This window comes from Balaenoptera borealis (genome assembly GCF_965194805.1).
Source record: "Balaenoptera borealis genome assembly, chromosome: 11".
NCBI lineage: Eukaryota > Metazoa > Chordata > Mammalia > Artiodactyla > Balaenopteridae > Balaenoptera > Balaenoptera borealis.
The window spans coordinates 8,660,055-8,679,092 of NC_138868.1; the positions used below are offsets into that span (position 1 = coordinate 8,660,055).

Here is a 19,038-nt window from a genome sequence, read left to right on the forward strand (position 1 = left end):
GAGGCTGTGTGTCTACCATATGGGCCCACGTTTCTCTGAGCCCTTTAGCCCAGCCCTGAGTCCTCCTGGTCAGGGCCAGCACTGACCATTTCCCTCCCCTCTGTGTTCTAAATTTATTTAGAATTCGTGGGCCAGGAGCTTTGCCTTCCCTTCTCCACCCACCCTGCCCTTAAACCTGTGGCTTGTTGAGCAGCGGCTGCTGGGGACGTGAAGCTCCAAAGGGTATCTGAGGCTCCAGATATGCAGAAATCGATGGGCCTGCTCTGGTCTCTGACTCTAGACTCACTTATTGACTTCTTTATGACCCTCTAGGTTTGCCGGATGATCTGACAGATCTCTGTGGGGTTAGTTAAGGTGCAAAAGGGAGGGGGTGGGGCCAGAGGCTGGGAGGGGCTTGAGGAGGAAGCAGTGTGTCCCTCTTGCCCACAAACCTCTGCTGAGAATGTTGTATGTGCCTGGCTGGTTGCTCAGTCCAGCTGGAGAGCTGGGCAGGGAAACTGATCATTCCTTCCCAGGGGCTCAGCCCAACAATTATCATCATCGGATAAACAGGGCTGCGGCTGATAAACACTGTCTGCCCTGGAGTCTGGAGGAGGCACTGAGGAGGTGGAGACGTGAGGGATGAGTAGGAATTTGGCATTGAACAGTCAGGGGCATTTCAGGACTAGAACACAGTGATGTGGAGGCAAAGCTCACCATGGGGATGCTGATCAGATCTCAGTAGCTTCGTGTGAATTACTGGGTGCGTGAACAGAACTTGGCCTTTGGATGCAGGAAGACCTGCAGTGTAATCCTGGCATTGCTTCTCAGGGAGTTCTCTTGGGCAAGTTACTTCCTACCTCTGAGCTGTTTTCTGGTCAGTAAAATGGGCTGCTGTAAGGATTCCAGGTAACTTGTGAAAACCCCAAGGAGTGCATGGTGACAGCGGTGGTGGTTCCCACATGAGTTCAGGGGGAATCCTGGTTCCCGTGGGGTGAGGTTCAACATGTAGAACAGGTCTGAGGCTTGGAGGTCAAGAGCCTGGGAGGGCGAATGAGTTTTGCCTCCTTTTTCCAGGATACACATGACCTTTGGGTTGCTGTGGCTGGACCTGGTACCCACTGGAGCTGCCACTGTCCCTCTCCCAGAGGCTGGCAAGGGAAGAGGTGATGTGTCAGCCCAACCCCTCCTCTACCTTCTCACTGGGCCCAAGGCTGGGGAATCTGCCCCCCACCTCGAGTTCCCCGGACCCACACAGCCTGGCGCACAGTGTCTCAACCCTCTAATAAGCGTTAAGGGGTTTTGCAGCTTTTCACCCCCATTATCTCACGTATTCCTCACACAAACTCTGCTGGATGGATCTTAATGGCGCTGTTTTACCAGAGAAGCTCAGAGAGGTTAAATGATTCTTGAAGGTCACACAGCAATAGAGCAGAGGGGCCTCACTTGCAGGGGGCCTGGGCCGTGCTTCTGACAACACAGCCTCAGATAGACAGGATTGATGGTGGGCTCTTCGGGGGTTTCTTTTCTTCTTAAAGCCTTGGCATCAAAACTCCCAACTCTCTGCTGGAAAAGTCCCTTTTCAGCACCCTCCCTGGACTTCAGGTTTTTGAATTACATGCTTGTAGATGCTTTCCCCAGAGTATCAGAAATGAAGTGGGTGAGGTGGGGAGATTTCCACACTCACCACAGCATGTGATTTGGGAACAAGAACTTGCTCTCAGGCTGGGTTTCACAACCTCCATAGTGTCTCCAGCTACTCCTGGAGCTGCCTCTGACCTTTCCAAATCCAAAATAATAAAAGCACCCCCAAGAACAGTGGTAGCAAATACTGCTGTTTACCTATGTGCCAGGTAGTATTTGCTGAGTGTTTTATAGGTACTAATTTATTTGATCCTCAGGACAACCTCATGAATCAGGTGCTATAATTATCCTCATTTTAGAGCTGAGGAAACTGAGGCTGGGAGAAGTTGGGTAACATGCCCAAGGCTATCCAGCTAGTTAAGTAGCAGAGTCAGAATTTGAACCCAGGCTGTCTGGCTTCAGAGCCCCATGGCTGTAATCAGTATGCAGTTTCTGAAAACCAAATGCATCCTAATTTAAATGCAGAGCAGTAACGCTCATTAGCCTACTTTCTGTATTTTTTGTATGCCTGAAATATTTCATTAAAATAAAAAAATTGCAAACTTCTGATGAGGAGGCTAAATGGAGCTATGTGTAGGCAGATTGGAATGCTTCCTTAGTGGCCTTGAATGAAAGAAAAACATTCTAGGGACTTCCCTCGTGGTCTAGTGGGTAGGACTCCACGCTCCCAGTGCAGGAGTCGGGGTTTGATCCCTGGTCAGGGAACTAGATCCCACATGCATGCCACAACTAAGAGTCCACATGCTGAAACTAAAGAGTCTGCATTGCCGCAACGAAGATCCCATGCGCCGCAACTAAGTCCCGGCGCAGCCAAAATAAATACATAAATAAATATTTAAAAAAATAAATAAGTAAAATTAACTAAAAATATAGGTACCCCATTCAAAGTAAAATTTAAAAAAAATAAAGAAAAACATTCTTTTTGTTTTGTTTCAACCCTTGGGTTGAAAATTCTTCTGGAAGTGCCCTTACTTTTCCATCTGGTCCTGTCCATTGCCCACGGCTGAGGGTCTCACACTGGCTCAGAGTTGCAGGAGTGAATGTGGATTAACATGCAGGGGCAGATGGTGAAATCTGCCAGAAGGCTGGCAGATTCTCCTCGTGCTGGGGACCAGGCTGTGGTTCAAGTTCCTGCTTTGCTACTTTCGGGCTGACCCTGGATAAGTGACCTCATTCCCTTAGCGTCAGTTTCCCCACCTGCAAAGTGAGGTATGACTGCCCCTCTCTGCCTAAGCCGTCTCTCCTGTGGTTCTCTGGGCTGCACGGTAGAATCACCTGGAAGCTTATAAAACTGCCAGGCCTGGGTTCCACCCCAGGGATCCTGCTTCTGACCCAACCGCAAGATCACCTGGAGACACCCGCACCGCTGTGCTTTTGCTCCTGTCTGCCCCGTCTCCATATTTCCCCTTTCCGGCCGCTTCCTCCCCACTGCCTCCTCTGATTGCAGGAGAGTGTGAGGGTTAAGAGTGAAGGACTGTAAAGCACCGAGCTGATCTCCGAGCTGATCTCCCTGTGCTATGCGGCTGCTTCCCACTAGCTATCTATTTTACATTTGGTAGTGTATATATGTCCATGCCACTCTCTCACTTCGTCCCAGTTTACCCTTCCCCCTCCCCATGTCCTAAAGTCCATTCTCTACGTCTGGGTCTTTATTCCTGTCCTGCCCTTAGGTTCTTCAGAAACATTTTTTTTTTTTTTTTTTAGATTCCATATATATGGAAAAAAAAAAAAAAAGAGTGAAGGATTTGGGGGAATTCCCTGGTGGTCCAGTGGTTAAGACTCCACGCTTCCACTGCAGGGGGCACGGGTTGGATCCCAGGTGGGAGAACTTACATCCCACATGCCTCGAGGTGTGGCCAAACAAAACAAAACAAAACAAAAGTGCAGGATTTGGGTTTGAATTCTGTGTCTACCATGTACACGCTCCCTGTCATCTTTTAAGACTTCAGCAAAATCTCAGCTGCTCCCTTTTCTAGGAGGAGGTCCTCTCCTAGTCTCTCTTATACCCATTTCAGCCGGCTTTTGCCTCCAACTCCCAACAGGAGCTGTTCTCCTAAAGATCGACAGTGACTCTCACCCCAGACCCCTCTTCTGACCTCCAGACTCGCGCATGCAGCTGCCTCCCTGCCTCTCCAGGTGGCTACCTGGTGGCTATTTCAACCCAGCGTGCCCTCCGTGTCTGCAGCCTGCCCATTCAGCCTCCCCGAAACCTTGAAGTCACGTTTCACTCCTCTTTCTTTCACACCTTACCTCATTGCAACAGCAAATCCTGTTGGCTCTGCCTTCAAAGAAATCCAGAATGCATTACTTCTCATCCCCTGCTCCCCCCATCTTGTCTGAGCCATCAGCTTCTCTCTCCCTCCTCCAACCTCCATCCTCCCCTCCTCCACTCCCCACTCCACTCCAGCCACACTGGCCTCCGGGCTGTTCCCCTAACATACTCCTACCTGGGGCCTTTGCTCAGGCTGTCCCCTCGGCCTGGGTCTTCTCAACATCTGCAGGGCCCACTCTCTGCCTTCCCTGACCCCCTTTTACTATTGCAATCCCCTCCCCCTTCCCATCCCACTCCAGCCCCTTAACCCTGCCCTACCTTTTCTTTCTTTCTTTTTGTTTTTATTTGGTATCTCTTCTACTATTCTGTATGATTTACTCATTTACTAAGGCTTTAAAGAAATTGAAAAAAAATTTCTGTCTCTCTCCTTGATGCTGAACAAAAGCTCCGTGAAGTCCGGTATCTCGGCTTTTGTTCATAGGCGTAGCCCAGGTGCCCGGCTCTGTGAACATCTGTAGAATGAATGAGCAAATGAAAGAGTTCCTTGACCCTCTCAGGCAGAGGTGGGTATCTCCAAAGTGAAGGGATTCTCAAGGAGTGTCGTTGACCAGTTACACTGTTTCCCTGGGGTGGGGGAGGGTGTTTGCTAAGGGCAGGGTGATTCTGCACGCATGCCAGCAACCTCCCCTCCTGTAATTTGTGTGGAGTAGGTGGACATATTTGTGATAAAGCAAATTCAGTAGCATAACAGTAGATGTAGGTGGTGGGGTATACAGATGTTTACTGAAAAATGCTTTCAATTTTGAACATTTGAAAATTCAAACTAATGTTTGAATAATTTTCATAACAGTGTTGCAAAGCATGTTATAAACTTTTCTGCTCATTGCAGAAAAGCTGGAAAATGCAGAAAAATAGAAGGAAGCAAAATAATCACAATAACCACACTTAGCCCCAGCCCCTGGCGGGAATCTCTGTTAGGATGTTAGTATACATCTTTCTAGTTTTTTGTTGTGTGTATTTATTTTGTTACATAATAGTAATTGTACGGATTACCCCAGATTGAACACACTGGTGTTTGTCAAGCCTTACATTGTTTTCTGATTCTAAAACAAATATATATGTATTTACACATTTGGAAAACTAGAACAGAATTAAAAAGAAAATTAATACCCCAAGTTTCACCACCTAGTAATAAACACTGTTTACGTTTTGGTGTATTTCCACAGTTTTCAAAAAAAAATGTGTTGGTTATCTTTTTTGAACAAAGTTTAAAAAAAATACCGTTTTGTGTAAAGCTTTTTTTATTTTTACTTAAAAAAAACTGAGTTATCGTTGATTGTAAAGCTTTTTTACTTACCATTATATTATGGACATTTCTTGTCCTTAAGTATTCTTTTAAATATAACTTTTAAAACATAACTGTATATTAGTATATAATTATGGCAATATTTAACTAATCTCTTTATGTAGGATATTTAGGTATCTAATTTTTTGCCATTAGATGTGACTTTGTGACATCTTTTGTAGGTATTTCAGATTATTTCCTTAAGATCTGGTCTATAAATAGAAATTGGGTCAAAGGATATGAATATTTTTAAGGTTAGTGATACAGATTGCCAAATTGACCTTCAGAAAAGTTGTATTTATTTATACTCCTACCAGCAGTGACTGAGGGTGCCTGTTTACCTGCATCTTTTCCTATATTTAGTATTAGTATTTTAATCTTCCCCCAAACCAGTTTTTAATTTAATTTGATTACTAGTGAGATAGAATGTATTTTCTTGTATTAGTGGTAAACTGTATTTCTCCTTTTAAAATTATTTATTATACCCTTTCTCCATTTTTTTCTATTTTGGTGTTTACATTTTTTATTGATTCATAAAAACTCTTTATGTATTAAAGCTGTCATTTTCTTCCAGTTGGTCTGGCTCTTTTGGTTATAAGTAACCAGCAGCCCACTTAAGCTAGCTCAAGTGAAAAAAGTTTATTCTAAGGACACATGTGGAGCGGTAAGGGGATTCTCTTGAAAATTTAAGTATAGGAGCTGTATTAAGGCTGGGCCTCCCAGGGGCTGGGAGGCAGTTCAGGATCACGGTGATTCCAGGCACTCAGCAGCTGGAGTTTGTGCATCTCTCCTCTAGTGCTCCACCACTGGTGTGACTCAGCTAGCTCTTCTTGATGTGCCTGCTTCCTTCTCTCCCACTGTCAACAGGGGTCTTCTACTTGGTCAGAGTGGGTGTGAGAACTCCAACCCTTGGTTTGGCCTGTGGTTCACTGGGGTCTCCCTTGCCTCCTCTTTGTCATGACTTTTCAATTTTAGCCTCTCTGCCAAAAGCTATTTTCTTTTTCATTACTTGGTTCAGATTTTTGAGAGAGAGAGAGAGAGAGAGAAAATTTGGTTGGCCCAGGTCCACTTATCATGGAGGATCATAGGATGGTGACCTGCTTGGGAACCGTGCCTTTTTCTAGTCCAGCTGATGGAGGCTGGGATGAAGTGGTCACATGATATAAAATATGGCTGCCTGGGCAGTCGGGATTGTGGGTGGTCATTTTCTCTTAAAAGGGAGTATGAACGTAACAGGCAATGATAGAAACCTTTAATAAGAACAGTAACATTTTTCAATTGTAAAAACTCTCAATCTTTTACTTTATGCCTTTTTCTTTGGACTTTAGAATTTCTTCCTCTATTCTAAGATCTGAAACATATCCATCTATATTATTTTAAATTTTATTTTATGCTTTTATGTGTTACATTTAAGTGTTAATGATTTTTAAGCATCATTAACATGGTAATATTTACAGGCTCCAGATGGGAGATGGAGCTTTTAATAAAAGTTTTTATTATAAAAATAATTCACATTGGTAAGAAAATAATAAAATAATATAGCAAAATATAAAAGTCTCTGAATCCCAACCCCCACTGTATATAATACACAACAGTTTGGTGTATTTTCCTCAGCTCATACATAGTGTATAATACATTTTGCATGTGAATGTATAACAATGTTTTTTAAACAAAAATGGGATAATGTTTTCCAACTTACTTGTTTTGATTATTTCTATGTCTGCTTACGTAAATCCAACTTGTTCTCTCTATTGGCTGTTTGTACATATAAATATAACATAATTAATTTAGTTGGTCCTTATTAATGGTCGTTTAGGTGGTTTTTCCAGTGTGAATTGCAGAGGTCAGATATTGTTCTCCATTTGCTTGCTAAGGCAAATGGCTGTTACACAGCTCTTTGTAAACTGTGCTTTTGTGGAGAGGATAAAGACTTTTTGTTCTGAAATCCTGTGGGTGCAGAGTCTCTGCTTTGCCACTGTCATTGGCTGTGTTGTGTGGGAGAGCCCTGGTTACTGTGCTCTGGAGAGTTTCTGGCTTCCTGCTGGCTCACCTTGTTCCTGGGGGAAGAACCACCTGACAACAGGGTACAACTAGGTTTCTGGGACTGGGGATCAAGCTGAGTGAGAGAGGGATCACTGTTGATCCAAACTGAAGGGCCAGAGAGTAAATATTTTACTATCTCTGGTCTCTGTTGCAACTACTCTACTGCTGTAGAGAGAAAGCAGCCTCGGCCACAAGGTAAATGATGGGGGTGGCTTTGTGCCAATAAAGCTTTATAGATACTGAAGTTTGAATTTCGTATAATTTCATGTGTCACAAAATATTCTTCTTCTTTTGACTTTTCCCCCAACCACTGAAAAATGTAAAGATCATTCTTTGCCTGCATACAAAAATAAGCAGAGGCACAAATTTGGCCCAAGGACTTTTGTTCTCATATTTCTAATTTTATAACATGCTTTCTTGAGTTCTTAATTTTGATTCAGCTCAGTTGGCTGTGTGTATCATTAAGCAGTTGTTTCTCCAATTAGAGTTTAGTGAAAGGGTGTGAATTATTTATATCCCTGTTCATGGCACCCTGTTCTCACTGGTCCCTGCAAGACCCCTTGTCTTCTGTTTTTTTTTTTTTTTTAAGTTCCCTTTTATCATCATTCCTCTCCCTCTCCATCTTCCCAATGGCTATGTAGCATTGTAATATATTTAATATGTATTCTTTAGATTCTTTTGTTGTTGTTTTTAAAAATTGTTTTTTTGGGTATGGTTCTGGTTAAGACATGTATTATTGGTTTGTGTGTGGATATCTTTAATATGTATAAGTGGTATTTTGCGGAGCTCAATCTCATTTTTTCACTCAGCACTGTATCTAAAAGATTATCCGCATGGTCATGTGAACATCGAGTCCTTGCTTCTAACTAGTGCACAGGGCTCCGTGGGCGAGTCCAGCACCTTTCGCTTCATTTTTTAAAAGAAGTTTCCTTGAGTGGTGTCATGTTTTAAGCTAGTGCATATTTGGAAATATGTGCCTTTTGCCCTTACAAGGGACAGGCAACATGACTGAGTATTAAAAAAAAAATCACAGCTTTTTTGCTTTCAAATTGTGGATATCCATTTTTTTAAAGTTAAAATTTTTTATTTATTAAAAAAATTAGTGTTTAAAAAAGTTAAGGTCTAATTTACCCTTTTAGTGTTCAGTTCGATGAGTTCTGATTAACATGGACAACTGAGTAACCATTCACCGCCATCAAATACAGCACAGTACATAAAGTTTAATTGCTCTGAAATTTCCTCATTCCCCTTTCTTGTCAACCCCTCTCCTGACTCCTACCCCCTGACAATCACTGATTACTTTACTGTCCTATGGTGATGCCTATTCTGGAATGACATGTAAATGGAATCACACAGTATGTAGATTATTGGTATGGCTTCTTTCACTTAGCATCAGTATTTAGTGTTATAAAGTCTGAGTTTCTTTGTAGATATTTTTGTCACTGTGTGTGTGTGTGTGTGTGTGTGTGTGTATATATATATATATATATATATATTTATATTTATTTATTTATTTTTGCAAGCATGTTTCTCTGTATATCAATATCTTTCATTGATATCTGTCTGGAACACAGTGAGCTCCTGAGCTCCTTGGGTCTGTGTACCTACTGGCTGCTTATTACTTGACATCATATTACTGATGTCCCAACTGTCTCCTTTTCTAATCAGTAGCCTCCCTGAGGGCTGGGTCTCTGCCTTGCTTTTATGTCCTGGCTTATTCATGGAAATGTCCAGTTAAATTGCCCTTTGGGGATCCTTGAAGATCCCATAACTCTCACCAAACAATTAATATATACTTTTTCTTTTATTCTGGAAAACAAATGGGATTCATCAATTGTGACCATTGTCCAGTGTTCTGAAAGCTTCCCAGTAAGTTCTGGTCGCCTTCTTCTGGGAAGATAAATTATAATCACTGCAATAAGACAATATGATTTATCTGTAAAATTCCTGTGAAAAGATTTTTTTCCTACCACGTGGGATGTTTGTTTGCAGTTTTATTGTTTCTATAAGTAGAAATGAACTGTCATTGACCCTGCTTCCTAGCCATTATAGAGTTGTGATTGGCTCTTCCACTGCCCATCATTCTTATCCCAGGGGAGGCCATACAAGGGGGAGTCCATGCTCCCCCCTCATCTTTGATGGAATCTCTCAGTCAGGCCCACAGAGTTTGGCAGTGGGATGTGGGCAAACCCCTATGGGTCTGTCCCCTAAGAGCAAGCAGGTGAGCAGGAAAGGACAGAGGGCTGGAACGACCACTGATGGGCTCTGTCTCCAGGTGTTCTAAAGAGATTTAAGGTTGGTTTGGACCACAGAAGCTCATCAGCCCTGATCCTGGTCCAGGTCAGAGTGTCCCTACCCGCAGTACTTAGCCCAGTGTCTGGCACTGGGACCTCAATAGGTTGAATGAAAGTGTTCTTGAACCTCCCCAGGTTTTCTCAGGCTCTGGGCTGCTGTGCTCCCCTAACAGGGCGGGGCTCCGAGGAGCATTTCAGCATCCTTCCCACCTTCCCCTGCACACACGTGCACACCCTCACTCCCACACACGCTCACTGTGATATAATGAGAAATGGATATTTAGTCTTGGTCCCGGGTTCCTGCCACAGAGCTCCTAAAACCCGAGTAATTTCCTGAGCAGTAGAGGTGAGAGGAATGTCTTTCGTCATTCAGAATAAGCCCCTTTCAACCGACCGGGTGATCAGAGGGCTGGAGGTTGCATTAATCACCAATGGCCAATGATTTAATCAATCGTGCCTACATAATGAAGCCTCCATAAAACCCCTAACCTAGGCTGTTGGTGAAAGCACGGGGGTGCTGGAGAGTGCTGGTCCCCAGAGGGGTAATGGAAGCTCTGTGCCCCTCCCGCCACAGCTTGCCCTCTGCATTTCTGGCTATTCCTGTGTTGTATATTTTCTAGTAACTGGTAATCTAGCAAGTAAACTGTTTTCCTGAGTTCTATGAGGTGTTCCAGCAAAGTACTGAACCCAAGGAGGGGGCTGTGGGAGTCCCCAATTTACAGCTGGTTGTTCAGAACACAGCTAACAACCTGCAACTTGCAGTTGGCGTCTAAAGTGTGTGTGGGGGCCTCAGTCTTCTGGGACTAAGCCTGTGGGTCTGTGCTGACTCCCGGCCATTAGTGTCAGAACTGAGGTAAACTGTGGGTGCCGGTCAGCGTGCACCGAGGATTGAATCGTTTAGCGTGGAAAACCCACACATCCAGTGTCAGGAGTACTGGTGCGGGCACAGTGCAGGGAGAGTCTTCCTTTGCTTGTCACACACACACACACACACACACACACACACACACACACACACACACACACCCCAACACGCACACACACACACACACGCACACACACTGACACACACACATACACCCTCTTATCCTTGGGATGAGCAGTCAGGGGGACATTACTGCCAGAGGTTGACACCAGTTCTCTGCCAGGCCCTGGGCCAGGTCGGGGAGTGTCTGTGTGACACCCCCCAATTTGACCCCCCTGGCAGAGTCTCCAGATGCACAGCTCTAATCAAATAACCTGTGGTGTTGCCTGACGGTCAGTGTGGTGGTCAAGACGCTGGGCCTGGGAATCAGGCAGCCTAGCGTTGAGTCCTGGCCACGTCACTCAGGGGCTGTGTGGCTTTGAGAACATTCCTTTGCATCTCTGAGCCTTGATTTCCTCGTTCATAACATGGGGTTCACAGCAGTGCCCACCTCATAGGAGGGTTGTGTGAATTTATTGAGCTACGCCTGTAAAACACTTAGCAGAGTGCTTGGCTCTGAGTAAGAGTTCAATAAATAATACTCCTAGAAAGAGGAGCAATAAGGCAGAAACCCCAGCTAATGAAGAAACCCTTTAGGCGTGCACTTTGCAGGTTGTAATGACAGGTGGGCAGGCCCGTAGTCCCTGCAGGTCTGGGACACAGGCTTGTGAAGTCGGACTGGCATTGGACTGGCTGGGCGGGGCTCAGGAGGAAACCCTGGAGAGCTGTTAGCTGGAGGCCGCGGAGCTGCACCCTCCTAGCTGAGCCCTGCCCCTGGTTCCAAGCACTCGTATCACCTGAAACAGTCCTCTTCTTGGTTTTGCAGCCAGAGCCCCAGCCTGGAGACCTGATCGAGATTTTCCGCCCTTTCTACAGACACTGGGCCGTCTACGTTGGCGATGGATATGTGATCCACCTGGCCCCCCCAAGTAAGGGTGCCCAGGGCTCCACTGTGCTGGGGCTGGGAGCAGAGGGAGATGGGGGAGCTGGGGTTCACAGGGGACCCCAACATTCTTCTTTCGCCCCCAACTGGCGGTTGGTTCCTGGGTGCTACAAGAAGACAGCTCGGTGTGGGGCAGTGGTTTTCAGACTCTGCACCTTGGAACACCAGGGCCATGCAGAGAGACTGAGGTGGGCTTCCACGGGGGCAGTTCTGCTTTTCATGTATTTTATGTATTATGACTTCGTATAAAACACATTCGATCCTGAAGTGCAAATCTCCTGGGAAGAGCACTGGTGTTTGGGCAGCAGACTTGGCTGTGAATCCATTTTCACTCTCCGGCCTTGGTTTCCTCATCTGTAAACTGACGTTAAGAATTCTTTATGTGGAGGATTATTGGGAGAATTCCCCACCTGTTTTCTCACACGTTTTACTTAAACTGAGGTATAACCGAAATACAGTAAAGGGCACAATATCGTCAAGTGTATAGTCAGTGAATTAAAAAAATGTATTCATCCATGTGACAATGACCGGATCAAGATCTAGAACATTTCCACTCCCCGAAAAGACCCCCTCGTGCCTCTTCAATGTGCTCTCTCCCTCCGTAGAGGCAACCACTCTTCTAGGTTCTCCTGCCGTCGGTTAGCCGTGCTTGTTGTAGAACTTCAGAGCAGAGGAATCACACAGCCTGTGCTCTTTTGTGTCCGGCTCTTTCCCTGGGCCCGTGAGGTCATCTGTGTTGTTCTTACTTTTCCATTGCTGCGTGTCCTTGGTTATATGGACATCGCCCAGTTTGTTATCTGTTCTTCTGCTGATGGGCATCAGATGCTTCCATTAGTGGGCTGCTCTGTGTGCAGCTGCTGTGGACATTCTTGGATGTGTCTTTTGCTGACCAAGAATGGTAGCAAAATGAATGACCTCACCCTGTATTTATAGAGAAATCAGACGTAACCAGGGTAGATGTCACCATCCCCACCCCTAATCAACCAAACCACCAACATCTAGAACCACATAATCTGCCTTTTCTTCTGTTACAGTGCAAATGTGCCCCTGCCCTTATTTTAAAAGCCAGCCTTTAGGTGTGGGCCCTGGACCCCCTTCTCTTACTTTCACAAGCACTGTGCCCTCAAATTAATAATAATTCTGTATTATTCCTATTGGCCTAGAAACCACTGGAATATCTCCCACTGATAAAACAAACAAACACCCCTTCGACCTCACATCCTCTCTAGCTAACTTCCCATGGAGCAGATCTCTTGTCTGCCGTGGCCCCTGCTGGTTCCTCACTTCCCATCCTCTCTTCTGTTCCCTCCACCAGGGAGTATTTACGCCCCTCCTGGAGCAGCTCTTATCAAGGCTACATCAATACAATCAATATCCTGGTCACGGCTTACTTGGCTTCTCTGCAGCATTTAACACGAGTGGCCTCTCTCTTTTCTTCACCTGGCGCTGCCTTTCTTCCTTTCCCGCTGGGCCCTTCCTTCTTGGCCTCCTGTGTGTGTGGGGCTCCTCCTCTCCCATCCCCCTAATCCTTACTCCTCCCTCATCCGGTCCCCTGGCTTCTAACACCTTCTATTTGTCGGTGTCTCCCTTAGACCATTACCTTAACTTGATTTTAACCCTGCTCAGCTTCAGACGTGTGTAACCTCTTGACGACTTGGCATCTTCACTTGGGTGTCTAGTTGGCATGTTGAACTTGACACACCCCAAATGGAGGGCTCCAGTGGACAATACCATCCGGTTGCTTAGGCCAAAAGTCTGGGCATCATCCTTGATCCTTTTCACCCCACGTCTAATCCATCAGGAAATCCTATTGGCTTTACCTCCAAATCAGACCGCCAATCTGATCACTTCTCAGCATGTCCACGGCTGTGCCCTGGGGTAAGCTACCATCCTCTCTCACCTGATGCTACTGCAGCTTCTGGTTGGTCTCTCTGCCTCTTGTCTACTTACGGTCAGTCCTTCCTTCACTGGGCAGCCAGCGTGATCATTCCAAAGTATAAATCTGATTATGTCACTCGTCTTCTTTTAATTTCGACTGGCTTTTCCATCACACGTAGAATAAGTTTCAGATCTGTGCTGTGGCTTGTGAGCCTGGCGTGGTCTGGCTTCTGCCTGCCTCTCTGACCTTCCTGAAGCTTCCTCTTCTCTCCTCCTGGGTCTCTAGACTTCAGCCACATTGGCCTCCTTGCAGCCTCAAGCATGCCACGTGCCTTTCTTCCTGAGGTCCTTGCCTTTGCTCTGCCTTTTGCTTGTGACGCTCCTTCCTGGCTCTCAGCACAGCGGCCGCCTCTTCATCGTTCAAGTCTCAGTTCAAATGCCTGTTTCTGGGCGTGGCCCTCCCCACCCCGAGTGAGAGCAGCCTGCCCTGGTCATCCTCTCCTATGTGACTTCATGTAATCTTCTCCATAGCATTTCCAGTACCTGAAAGTGTGTTATTTTTTCTATTTGTTCCTTGTCAGTGTCCTTTCACTAGAGTGTAAACTAGTTGAGGGCAGGTGCGCTGTCTAGTTCATGTCTGTGTTCAGCACCTTGGACAAGGCCCGGCACGTAGTAGGGCCTCAGGATTGCTTGACTGCGCTGAGTGGGTGTAACTGCTGGACAGGAGGCAGGGACCGGCATGACAGGGGATCTGGGTGGACAGGTGTGACACCCTTCATTGGGTGAGTGATGCTCCTTAGAGGGAAATATGCTTCTATCTGCATCTTCTCACTCGAGCTTCACAGGAGCCCCGTGAAGTAGGTGAGGCAAGGAGGACTGACCTCCTGCTACTGAGAAAACGGTGGAAATTAGAGTTGGAAGGAAGCTTAGAGAACAACCCAATACTAATGAGAGCGGACACTTGCTGGGCACTCACCCTGTGTCAGGCACTGGTGGAGGCACCTTACCTAGTCAGTTTCTTTAATCCTTGCAGCTCCCCGTCCAGTACTGTAGGCACAGGTAGAACTGACCCTATTCTACAAGGAATTGTGGACTCAGAGAAATTGAGCCACTTGTCCAAGGTCACATAGCAGGAAAGTCGTGGAGGTGGGACTCAAACCCTGGCTATCTGACTCTCTGTTCCCTGCCCTTACACATGCTGCTATACTGTCAAGTCTGAGGTTTCCCAAAATTTAGTCACTGATTGCTTACCATATCCTTGTGTCCTCTCTCCAATTATTTAATTGGTATTTTCTTTAATAGACTAACTTTAAAAAGTAAAATAATTCTTTTAAAAGGAACTTTAAATTCCTATATTGATGTGTGTCCGTGAATCCATCTTAGCTGGTATTTGTGGATTCCCAGTGTTGGCTCAGCAAAGTTAAGTGACGTGTCAAGACCATTCAGTGATGGAGCCAGAATCAGATCCCAGAGCTTCTGACTGTCAGCCTGTGCACTCACTCACCAGGGTGGCACCCAGGGTGTGAAGTGTAAGGAAGCCCTCACTCTTAGGTGTTGACTCTGAACTTGCATCCCTGAGAGTTGGTACCTCCTGAAATTCTGTGCTCCAGGCACGTTGCTTGCCTCGCCCCAGTCCCAGCCCTGCCACCCACGCGCCTAGGGGCTGAAGGTGGCTGGGTCTCAGGAGCTCCCCTAATCCAATCACCACACTGAGCCTTTCCACAAACTCGGGGCTCAAACACAGCACCATCTTTTATTTACTTCACTGAATCCTCAAGCACCTCGTGCCCTATTAGTAGCAAGTCTGAATTCTTCTGATTTTCTAAAATCTCAGGATTATGCTCAGGGCAGAGGGGTTTAGTCCTCTTTGGAAAGCCTAGCAGAATAGGACCTGGCCTCTGATCAGACCCTCTTGCCATTGCTTGTTGCTGTCACATGGTGTCACAGCGGAAGATGGGTCCTGCCCAGTGTAATAGGATGTTTCCCCTGCTGAGAAGAGCCCTGGGGGTTCCCGATCGATCGCGGCAGGGCCACAGAGGCTCTTTGAGGAACAGTGAGCCTCCTCTGCGATGTTCCCTGGGGTCCGCCTCTGTAGTGCAAGCCCACCTCTTCAGCCATCATACCAAAAGCTTGCCCCTCCCCCCACGGGGTAGGCTGGCTGCCTCAGGAGCTATGCCCAATCTCTGTGCTGGCATCAGCTTTCCCTCCCAGCTATCCTGGTCCTTCCACTGAGCCAAAATCCCTTGCTTCAAGGCAGTTTCATTTCTGGAAACTTGTTGCCTCTTCCAGCCCCTCCCCGTGGACCTCCCTGGTGTCACACCTCTGGAAGCAGCTGTGGGGTTTTGGTCCCTTTGCTCCAAGAAGGATGGGATCCACTTCTGCAAATCCATCTACCTTTTCTGCAGTAATCAGCTTTGTATGTGTCAAGGAAGTGTAGCATTTTTAGGATCACAAAAAGTTCACACTCTATTCCTCCCAGGAGGTGGGTGTGCTCAGGGCCCATATTTGCACAAACAAGAGGGTGTACGAGGCCAGCTTCTCTAGGTTAAAAATAATCACAACAAATCATGGAACTTTACTCCTCCTCATTTCAGATAAGGAAACCAAGGCCTAGAGACCATAAGCGCCTTATTCATAGCCACACAGCTGTGGCCCTTTCACATCTGCTCATCCCCTTGTGGATGTGGTGGATGCCAGGCTTGGGGCTGCTCTGAGCCCCTGTGGGCCGGCTCAGGACCAGTCCCGCTGTTTCTCATCCTGAATCCATAGGTGAAATCGCGGGAGCTGGTATGGCCAGTGTCATGTCTGCGCTGGCCGACAAGGCCATAGTGAAGAAGGATCGGCTGTGCGACGTGGCCGGGAGAGACCGGTACCAGGTCAACAATAAGCACGATGGCAAGTACGCGCCGTTGCCTCCCAACAAAATTGTCCAGCGGGCGGAGGAGCTGGTGGGCCAGGAAGTTCTCTACAAGCTGACCAGCGAGAACTGCGAGCACTTCGTCAACGAGCTGCGCTACGGGGTCCCCCGCAGTGACCAGGTGCGTCCTCAGTGTGTCCCCATCCCTGGGAACCAGACCATTTCCTCAGCTGACCTGGGCATCAGTGTGGGCTGGGCTGGGCTGGAGACAGGGGCACAAACAAGACAGAATAACAGAGGCAGAACCCTGCCCTCAAGGATGTCACAATTGGGGTGGGGAGGAGGGTGGGGAGATGGGCACCGCGGACCAGTGTGGTCGGGGGATGATGGCCGAGGGTGTGAGCACAGCCTTCACTGTCAGCCCGGTGCCCAGCCCTCCCTGGCTGCCTGGCCCTGAGATGTACCCTTCCCACAACCTCAGAGGCAGGTTTTACTATCCCGCTTTACAGATGTGGAAACTGAGGCTCACAGCACTTGTTGATGGCCATTCATTTCATCAAACAAATCTGTGTTGTCTCTTTTCCTGAGAGTTGTCTCCAACTGTGCTGATAAGTAGCAGAGGTGGGATCTGAAGCCCAGGTCTGCCGGGACTTATAAAAAGCCCTGTGCTTAGCCCTGCCTTAAGCCAAGGGGCAGTCCAGGAGGCCCCAGGGGATGCAGGTGTGTTTATTTACTTAGTTGATTTTGGCCATGGCCACTCTCTTCTTTGAATTGCTTTTTCACCTGGGTAAGTAAATTCCTTCCCATTTTCTCTCACTTTCTGCTCTCCTTTTCTGGCCCTTCCCTGAAGCCCCCTCATTTGTGTGTGTGTGTGTGTGTGTGTGTGTGTGAGAAATTGTTTGAAAAAGTTCTTGGATGCCTGTTGATGCCAAAGAGTATGATTTTTTTTTCTTTCAGTAAAGGATGAGTTTAAGATCCATCAGGTTGTTGATTTTCAGTACTTTTTAATTTTTTGAGATCCGGTCTCTTCTTCCTTGGTCATTGTGGTGGTCAAGGGCATGGCCTGGCAGACAGATTGATTCATGTTCTCTAAACCCTGGTAAAGTACAAGTGATAATACTGATCTAGGAGGGTTACTGTGTGAATTAAATAAGAGCATCCTTAGGCTAGCAGAGTGGCAACTCAGAAAATACACTTAATAAATTGTAATAGTTGAAGTAGTCATAATGGTCCTCATCTTCATTCTTTTTCTTGGTTCACCCAGTGTCTTGTCCACTGGCCTGTCTGGGCCACAGTGACTTGCTGGGGAGGCACCCACCAACACCCCCTACAAGGATCATGCTCAGCCTTCCTCATACTGCTGATAATCAGCTGTGTTTACTACCCTGACCTGCATGTTGGTTAGTTCATCCTATGCTCTGTGATGATACAGTAGATATCTTCCAATGGGTATTCTCTTATTTTTTTTCTTCAATCACTCATGTTATTATTATTCAATAAACATGCATGTAAATATATAAAAATGTATATAAGTACATGTATATTTGATACATATATTTACATATACATATATGTACATACATACAATAAATGTGTGTGTGTGTATATATGTATATGAATGTGAAAGATGATTAATACAAAAATTGACTAGTAGCAAGTACACACCTAGCTAGGGAAGGATAGGGCAATACTGCCAATGTTTGGTGAAGAGTCCCAGAATCTCTGAGTCAGAGTCTAGTTTCAATTTCTCTGACAGTTTATAAGAGGCTCCTTCTGGGAAAGTCAGTGGGCGGGTCCATGAGAGGAACCTCATGACTCAGATTACAAGTGTGAGGCAACCAGAAGGAATCTGGGTGATGATGACACTCAACATATCTATCTAGGGGGGATAATGGCCTTCAAAACATTTGTTTTGAGTCACATTTGATGCATACTGTCATCCTGGTATCTCTCTTTACTAGCATCCTTTAGAGATGCCCTTCAGTTCTCTCCTGTATTAATGCTTTTATCCTCTGCAACTCACATCTTTCTCTTTCTTGGATTACTCTCTTGTTTTGGTGGAATACCACCTCTAATAGATTCTGAGAAAGGATGCATTTTAAAAAGACTGTTTATGCCTGAAAATGTCTTCATTTTATCCTCGTATTTGATTGATAGTTTGGCTGGGTATGGAATTCTAGGCTGAATGTGAAGGTATTGCTCCATTGTCATCTAGTTTATGCTATTGTTTACGAGAAGTCTGAATTGGTTCTGATTTTTGATCCTTAGTATGTGATCAATTTTATCTTTCTGGAAGCTTATAGAATCTTCTCTTTATCTTCAGTGTTCTGAGGTTTCACTATGATAAACCTTGTGTGGATCTGTTTTCATGAATTGTGCTGGGCACTTGATGACACTTTTCAATGGGGAAACCCTATTCCTTCAATTCTGGGAAATTTTCCATTTTCTCTTCTCTCATTCGGGAACACTGATTATTCAGAGGTTGTACCCCTAGACTGCTCCTCTGATTTTCTTTTCTTCTCTCTCCTGTTTTCCAATTATTTATCTTTTTCAATGAGAAAACTAACACTTATTGGTAGATCTGGGTACAGTAGAAGTTTTTTAAAAAGTAGCAGTGATGATATCAGCATAAAACAGAGAAACATATGCTAAATAAATCTGATTTCATGGGTGATCCTGCATAACAATTGAGGTGTTGATTACACCTGGCTTCTACTTCAGGTAAATGTCCACCCTGCTATGCAGCAATAAACTCCAAATAGAGATTACTATACAATTTGGGAAGTATAAGATACCAAATTCAGGGTGCTATTTTAAGA

General features: G+C 45.8%; 2 protein-coding genes across 6 annotated transcripts in view; one reads left to right on the plus strand and one right to left on the minus strand.

Moving 5' to 3' along the window:
- Window positions 1-19,038, plus strand: part of LOC309606732 (phospholipase A and acyltransferase 3) — a 28,134-nt gene that overhangs the window by 4,096 nt on the left and 5,000 nt on the right. For 4 of the 5 annotated variants that reach the window (XM_082344210.1, XM_082344209.1, XM_082344212.1 and 1 more), the window contains exons 3-4: window positions 11,368-11,470; window positions 16,132-16,400. In XM_082344210.1, the coding sequence (XP_082200336.1) occupies window positions 11,368-11,470; window positions 16,132-16,400 (372 nt within the window). The remainder of the gene's footprint in view (window positions 1-11,367; window positions 11,471-16,131; window positions 16,401-19,038) is intronic. The other variant, XM_082344213.1, reaches the window with a different exon arrangement.
- LOC309606696 (solute carrier family 22 member 10-like) overlaps window positions 1-19,038 on the minus strand; it is a 234,399-nt gene that overhangs the window by 1,754 nt on the left and 213,607 nt on the right. Inside the window, exon 12 of the mRNA XM_082344115.1 lies at window positions 176-3,226. The gene's annotated coding sequence lies outside the window, so the exon portion shown is untranslated. The remainder of the gene's footprint in view (window positions 1-175; window positions 3,227-19,038) is intronic.